This window comes from Polypterus senegalus, chromosome 2 (assembly GCF_016835505.1).
Source record: "Polypterus senegalus isolate Bchr_013 chromosome 2, ASM1683550v1, whole genome shotgun sequence".
Lineage (NCBI taxonomy): Eukaryota > Metazoa > Chordata > Cladistia > Polypteriformes > Polypteridae > Polypterus > Polypterus senegalus.
The window spans coordinates 278,681,785-278,690,267 of NC_053155.1; the positions used below are offsets into that span (position 1 = coordinate 278,681,785).

Consider the following 8,483-nt stretch of genomic DNA (forward strand, 5'->3'; position numbering starts at 1 on the left):
GGACACTATAGAGCTATTAAATATTTTCCTAAACATAGTCCCTTACACAATAAACATCCTGTAACAGATAACCCATCTAACAGTTAAAACAACTATATTAGTGCAAATTTGGGATGACACTTATGTAAATATTACAGCTCCATGCACAAATAATTGTAAAGTCACATGGGTATTGTGTGTAAAACATACAGTACTTACCCATGATAAATAATTACTGAAGAAAAAAAAAAAAATGCAGACTTATTTCAGACATTCTACCCATGTCATACCATACCTTAGAACTAATTTAGAAACATAAAATATTTTTCCATTGAGAAATAACTGATTCTACAGTTTCTTATTTTGCCTATGATTAGCATATAATGTTTAGATTTGGTCTTGTCCTATTATGTACAAAAGAATTAGTAATTGTTTAAAATTATGACACAATCCAAGTGAATATTTTAAGTTAAACAAAACCAGAAAGAGAACAAAGTCTAGCTTTGCAATCCATACCATGTTCTTTTCTTCAAAGCATTGGTTGGTTGTTTCAACCAGGCCTCAAAGTCACCCACTTCCTCCAATGATTGCAAAGGAAACTGGACCTCCTCAGGCATATCAGGTGAGCATTAAATGTTTAGCCGCCCAGATAGTGAACTGATCATGACAGCCAATTGTGACAGCTGGTGCTTCACATGTTCAAGCAATGTGAGGATATGAAGATCTGCAGCTGAAAAATAAATACCAGCAAAATATAAAAATGATACTATTCATTTGAATACTTTGAAAAGGCAATGAATCCTACTCTTGCACTTTGGAGCAAACATAACTCTCATATATGTTAAAACAGCATCCTTTGGAACATATAAAATTTAACATCTTAAAAACCAAAACACTAAAAATCAAGGAATATACTGGCACAAAATGAACATGACAACAAATACCATATGGGATTAATAAAGTATCTAACATATAGATATGTTCAAACATGTGTTGAATATGTGAAACAAGTACAATCAATAGTCTGATCATAACTTACCAGTGCAAGGTATTGGTTCTGTTCCACATCGATCCACTCTGTAAGTAGGCTTGAAGAGTTCAGAAGTATTTTTCAGTTTTGGAAGGCTCATGGAAATTTGTTGAGATGTATTTTCAGAGAGCAATAGTGACTGGTAAGGAGGTGGCACCTGAAGCAAAGAATGTGGTGGTGAGCAACAAGGTGGCACAGATGGTAAAGGTGGTGATGGTACCTGAGGTGCAGAATGTGGGGATAACATGCAAGGTCCAGTTGACTGTTGAGGTTTTGAAAATCTTGTCAAGGGAACTTTTGTTTTATTAGCCAAGTCTTCATGTTCACTTTCACAGTCCATGTCACCATAGTAGTGGCTGTTTACAGAAGATTAAATGTGCATATATTACTCAAAACAAACGTTTCATACATTCAATAAAACACATGTGAAGTTGAATCAAACTTACATTAGTTTAGGAGCTCTTTTCACCCTGCCTATATCCTCATCATCATCTGAATCCAATTCTGAAGTTTGACAAATCAAAGACTTCTTCATCCCTTGCCATGCAGACATGTAATCTCCTAAAAGCATTTCAAAAAAGTTAATATCAGGTGATGTAATATAACATTATCACTTCTGTGATCTTTTAAATCACTACGACCTAGGCCCCATTTACATCTAGCATTCACATATTTTCTTTTTTTGTAATCGCATCACAGTTTCATAGCATTTAACCAGCAAAGTGAAACTAGGAAAAATTGTAAGAGACCTACGTAAGAAAGTAAGAGTAAATTTCAATTTGGATAAATGTAATCACTAGAGGGCAGCACGGTGGCGCAGTGGGTAGCACTGCTGCCTCGCTGTTAGGAGACCCGGGTTCGTTTCTCAGGTCCTCCCTGCGTGGAGTTTGCATGTTCTCCCCATGTCTGCGTGGGTTTCCTCCCACAGTCCAAAGACATGCAGGTTAGGTGCATTGGCGATTCTGAATTGTCCCTAGTGTGTGCGTGTGCCCTGCGGTGGGCTGGCAACCTGCCCAGGGTTTGTTTCCTGCCTTGCGGCCTGTGTTGGCTGGGATTGGCTGCAGCAGACACCGCGACCCTGTAGTTAGGATATAGCGGTTTGGATGATGGATGGATAATCACTAGAGTTGCATGTTAGTGAAAGGTGTGAACTAGGCCCTGATTTCTCATGAACACTAGTATGAACGTATAATGGTTGTTGGAAATGAGGCCTGGAGACAGTGAAAAATCACATGATTGCAACATGAAAATAAGGCCTTAGACAAATGTTTGTTGCTTTTCTATTAAAAAAAATTAACATAGCAAGAAATCAATATTTTACAGCAATATTTCTCTGGTGAAAGGGATCAAGTCAGGGACATACGACTCGTATCTTGAACATTGCAATTACCGTAGGACTTTAGTACTCTAACATCATGCTTGGTCCAGTCAGGGCATGGTTCCTCAGCATATCTTGCTGCTTTGTTGAGTCTTTGATTGCTCTTATAATTTGGCCAAAAGGTTGTGCCATCACTGTACCAAGACTGTGGTATAACTGACACAGCTTTTTGTTCATCTAAAAACTGAACTACCAGAAACATCCTGCAAAAGAAAAAAAAGACAATGCTCAAAATAAACATAATATTTACATGTTGCACACAAAATGCATTACCTAAACAGCAGGTGATACCACCTAGCACATCCTCACCCCTCATTTTAATAAAACCAAGAATGCTTTTTTGACTATGGATTAAAGATAAGCTTTGTATGGTAGTTTGCAATGTGCAGCAAGTTTATCCATTAGCCATAGAAAAAAAATGTTTAAATTCCACATTTTAATTTATACAAAAAAAAAAATTCAAACATTAAATGCTGTTATCTTTACTGTAGACATTAAAACAAAAATAGCCCTGGTGCCCTGTCCTGGATTTGTTCCTGCCTTTGGCCCAATGCTAATTGGAATAGGATCCAGCAGCACATGCAACCCTGGTTTGCATTAAGTGAATAAGAAAATGACAAAAATAGCTACTACCTATCAGCAATAATGCAAGAGGTAATGAAATAAAGACTACTACTGCAGATGATCCTTGCTTAAACAAAACAGATCTACAAACACATTTAATTAACAGCTTTTTAAACGTGTACCAGGGTTATACAAAAGCCACCACAAATAATAAATGAAATCATTACTGACAGGTAAATGTCTCCATATCACTTAAATTGTCAGTCAGTCAGTCATCTTCTAACACGATGAGCAGTGTTGTGGGGGTTGCTGGAGCCTATCCTGGCTAGTATAGGGTGAAAGGCAGGAACAAACCCTGGATAGTAGGGTGCCAGTGCATTGCAGGGTGAACAGACACACCAACCATACACTAGGGACAATTTATTTTATCCACCTAATCTGCATGTCTGTGTACTGTGGGAGAAAACTGGAGTACCCAGTGGAAACCCATGTAGACAGGGGGGAGAACATGCAAACTGCACAGAGGGAGGACCTGGGATGTGAACCCTGTGGTCTCTTTACTGCGAGGCAGCACTCCTGCCATGCCGCCCTCAGTTAAATTGTAACCTATATCACTTAAATTGTAATATAACAAAAAAGATACTAATAATTTACAAGGATTTTTTTTATTATTTAGCAGAAGCCAGCAAGATACAATATATGTGAATATATATTTACCATTCTAATTTGAATATTCACAACCGTTAACTTTAAAAGGACAGAGAAAATACATGTAATGTACAGATTATGCTTGATAAATGTTGCTAGTTAAAGTATATATCCCCATCAGGATTCTGCTAAAATATTTTAAATAAAAAGACATTAACATTAGTACTTTTTGTATCTAAATTAAAGAAATCGTTTATATATTTTTATCATGTAATTTTTGTACAAATATTAGGAGTGCAACCCGAATCCTAGCACTTTATTAAAGTGAAGAACTCAGAAAAGACTAAATTGTGTAACCTTCCATAAACTAAACCGACACTGAAAAAGTTTAAAACTACCACAGGCGCAGGTTCGTTCAATTAAAAGTGTTTCATGACTGGCGGTTCGCCTAAACCACATTTCCCCGTATTGGCTGGACAAACACCCAACCCTCTTTTCCCAAACGGACGGTCGCTCGATTCACTAGTAGGTCCTCTGACATCTCACAAAGCCCAGCGCTTTGACGATTTACTAACGTAACCCTCTCCAGCGGTCACGAAGCCACTTACATGGGAAAAACAAAAAGGTAGGAAAATAATGATGTCTTAAATCGTTTTTTTTCTCTAGCGTATCTGAAATAAGCCCACGTTCAACACAAAACGTTTAATAAATTATTTTGAACACAGCGCCTACTAACCCTTATTTGGTGGAGCCTAAAATATTCAGCACATGAATTTAACATTGCGGCCTAAATATGTACAAATACTAAAAATGATTACAGTGACATGTTAACATAATTCATTACATTTCATCTTAACCTGCTATGATAGCGACACATTAAAAATAATTAGCAGTGCTAACTATATATAAAAAGCATTTGAACTTCTCACAACTGTTAAAAATGAATTTTTGACTCACTTCCTCCAAAAACAATTCCGTTGTCTGTAAATGTTTTCAGACTGCTCGTTGTGGCGCAAATTTGGCCTTGAACTCAAAACATAAGCGTGTTACGCTCACGTTAACTTAAGCTCTCGTGGAAAGAGATTGAACTGTCAATTAATCTACATGACGAAATGTGGGCGGATCCATTTGTCCCTCCCACTGAAGCACGAACTGAGCTTGCCGGAATACAGACGGATTTGTTACGGAGTCAAAAAAAGAATGTGACTGCTATACGACTTTGCCATGTTGTGGCCGGATCTGTTCCTGAGTCAGCTGCTGTCGGGGAAAGGACTCGTCAACTGTTTAGTTAAACAACCTAATCGTTGACCGAGCGAAAGAGTATACCATATCAACTTGCTGAAACCGTGGAAGGAAAGGGAACCTGATCCCTCCTCCAGACAGCCCAGTTTTCTCTTTTTATGTCCTGTGCCAACCTTAATTTTGGTTCCGATTTGACACCCGAACAGTGACAAGATCTCGAAACAGCTATCTTGTCTGTACCTAAGGTTGTGGATGAAATACCTGGACGTACTGCGTTAATTGCGCACGATATTATTACGGACCCTGGAGTGATTGTCAGGGAAAGACCCTAGAGGCTCCCGGAAGCAAAGAAAGCAGAAGTAGAGTTGGAAATTAGACGAATGCTGGATTTAGGGGTTATCGAAGAAAGCTATACCCCTTGGTCTAGTCCAGTTGTCTTAGTTTCTAAGGCCGATGGGTCATGGAGGTTCTGTAATGACTTTCGACGACTCAATCAGCTCTCTAAATTTGATGCGTATCTGATGCCGCTAGTGGATGATCTACTCGATCGACTAGGAAACGCTCAATTCCTAACTATCCTTGACATGACAAAAGGGCATTGGCAAATTCCCTTAACGGATACTGCTAAAGAAAAAAACGCATTTAGTACACCCAGTGGACATTGGCAATACAGGGTCCTTTCTTTTGGTTTGCACGGGGCACCAGCTACTTTCCAATGTCTGATGAACACACTGCTACGGCCCCACAATTCCTATTGTGCCGCCTACCTAGATGACGTTGTCATCTATTCCAGCACATGGAAGGATCATGTATGGCAGGTGCAAACGGTACTCTCCACGCTGGCGTCAGCAGGGCTTCGTATTAATCCAAAGAAACATTTCTTTGGATTAAGAGAAGCCAAATATTTAGGCTACCGAGTGTGTCGTTAAACCACAATGTCTTAAAATTGATGCCATCATAAATTGGCCCCGTCCGATAAATAAGCGGCAAGTACAAGCATTTTTGGGATTGGCTGGTTACTATCGCCGTTTTGTACCACATTTCTCTGAAATTGCTACGCCCTTATCTAATTTGACAAAGAAACTGGCACCTTTAAAAGTGGTATGGGATGAATCGGTAGATAAGGCATTCTGTGACTTACGTCAGCACCTTTGTTGAAATCTACTGACTTTTCTATTCCTTTTATTCTCCAGACCAACATTGGCCACAGGATTGGGTGCCATGCTGAGCCAATGTGTCGAAGGTGCTGAACACCCCGTTATGAATCTGAGCCGGAAACTGCTGGACCGAGAGACTAAGTATGCTGCAGTGGAACGCAAGGCCTTAGTGATTAAGTAAGCTATCACATCCTTGAGGTACTACCTATTGGGGCGGGAATTTACTCTGGTGACGGATCATGCTTCTTTACAGTGGATGTCTCTTCATCGGGAGTCGAATCCTCGCGTTACTAGGTGGTTTTTAGATCTTCAACGGTATCGTTTTAGTGTTACTTATCGTAGAGGTTCCCTGCAGGCCAAAACAGATGCTCTCTCCCGTGTCCACGACCTCTCGGTGCAGGTTGCCCGACCTGATGGGTCTGGGCTGAGGGGGAGGCAGTCAAAGAGCCTAAAGGTGAGTGAAATCTCGCGAGACAAGGGAATATCACATGGTACTTACCTGAATCTCTTTCTACTTGCATAAAACTGGAAGAAAAATAAAACTAGAAATAGAACTGTTTTTGAGGAAAGAGAGGAGGATGGATTTTGTTTACAAATAATCCGAATTTTTGGTGAGTAAAATGTGATTTTCCTAAATAATATTGCAAGTTTATGAGTTATTATTTATGTTTTTTATGTGTGTCGCGGCTGTGGCTGCAGTAGAAAGGAACTTGTTCATCCCTGGTTTGTCTATTTAATATAGGTATTTATTGTGGCTACAGGAGTTATCTTATATTATATATATATATATATATATACTGTATATATATATATATATATATATATATGGTGGAGAATGGCTAGCCGTTTATCCCGGCCAAGCTGCCAGGTGGAGCCTCTCCTTGCAGCATGGAGGTCCCCAGAAGACCAGAAGGGCATCATGGACAATGGAGTTTTTATGCACAGCCCTGCTGGATGTCATGGGAGCCACTAGGGGATGCTGCAGGGAGGAGTAATGGATATTTTCCCTACGCCCCGGAAGCACATGTGGACAAGAGGAATGAAGTGCTTCCGGGGTGAAGAAAAAAACTTGTACCTGACCCGGAAGTGATTGAGAGCCAAATGGACTGGAGATTAGGAACGCTTCTGGGTCAGGAGATATAAAAAGACTGTGGGAGCTCCCAAACGGCGAGCTGAGTTGGGAGGCTGGGTGGCTAAGCGTCTGGGAGTGGAGGATTGGTTTATTGATTATTGTGTATTAGTTTATTGAGTATTGTGGAGAGGAGCGGGCTTTGTGCACATTATTATTATTATAATAAATAATATTTGGACTTTTTATCTGGTGTCTGACGTGTGGTCTGAGGGTACAAGGGTGCGAGGAAACCCTATATCACAGTTGGCATAGTCTCGGCAGGATTCTTTGGCCGTCAGTTTGGCAGAGGACCTGGGAAAAAATTTTACTCTGGACAGAATACCCCAGGAAGACAGCGTCACGACACACAGGAAAAATCGCCAGAAACCTCACCTTTTTCAAGTCCGTAATGGGGAAAAAGAAAACAAAACAGAACGCCAGCAACAGCGGAGGTCTAGTGCTCGACATTACCTGCGCTCAAGACGAGCCATGGAGCGGCTACACGTTTCAGGAGCGTTCTCCTATATATATACTAGCAAAATACCCGCGCTTCGCAGCGGAGAAGTAGTGTGTTAAAGAAGTTATGAAAAGAAAAGGAAACATTTTAAAAATAACGTAACATGATTGCCAATGTAATTGTTTTGTCACTGCTATGAGTGTTGCAGTCATATATATATATATATACAGTATATACACACACACACACACACACAGACACACAACAACAACAACATTTACTTATATAGCACATTTTCATACAAAAAAAATGAAGCTCAAAGTGCGTTACAAAATGGAGAATAGAAAAATAGAAGACACAGTAAAAAATAAAAATAAGTCAACATTAATTAACATAGAATAAGTAAGGTCCAATGTCCAGGGTGGACAGAAAAAAACAAAAAAAAACTCCAGACGGCTGGAGAAAAAAAAATAAAATCTGTAGGGATTCCAGACCATGAGACCGCCCAGTCTCCTCTCACACACACATATAAACATATATACATATCTATATATACATATATATACACTTATACAGACACATATATATATACATACATACAGATAAATATCCATATATATACACACATACACACACACACATATATATATATATATATATATATATACACACAGACACATATATACATATATATACAGATCTACATATATATACATATCTACATCTATACTAATAAAAGGCAAAGCCCTCACTCACTCACTCACTGATTCACTCACTCACTCACTCACTCACTCACTCATCACTAATTCTCCAACTTCCCGTGTAGGTAGAAGGCTGAAATTTGGCAGGCTCATTCCTTACAGCTTATTTACAAAAGTTGGGCAGGTTTCATTTCGAAATTCTACACCTAATGGTCA

At 39.3% G+C, this 8,483-nt stretch overlaps 1 protein-coding gene across 1 annotated transcript; it reads right to left on the minus strand.

Annotated features, from left to right (window-relative positions):
* Positions 1-608: 608 nt before the first annotated feature.
* Positions 609-4,598, minus strand: LOC120524521. Its single transcript, XM_039746356.1, has 5 exons — positions 4,557-4,598; positions 2,400-2,590; positions 1,456-1,570; positions 1,019-1,365; positions 609-709 (listed from the first exon to the last, which is right to left on the minus strand). Exons 2-5 carry the CDS (start codon positions 2,587-2,589, stop codon positions 609-611), a joined length of 753 nt encoding a protein of 250 aa, XP_039602290.1. The 5' UTR covers position 2,590; positions 4,557-4,598.
* Positions 4,599-8,483: the final 3,885 nt, after the last annotated feature.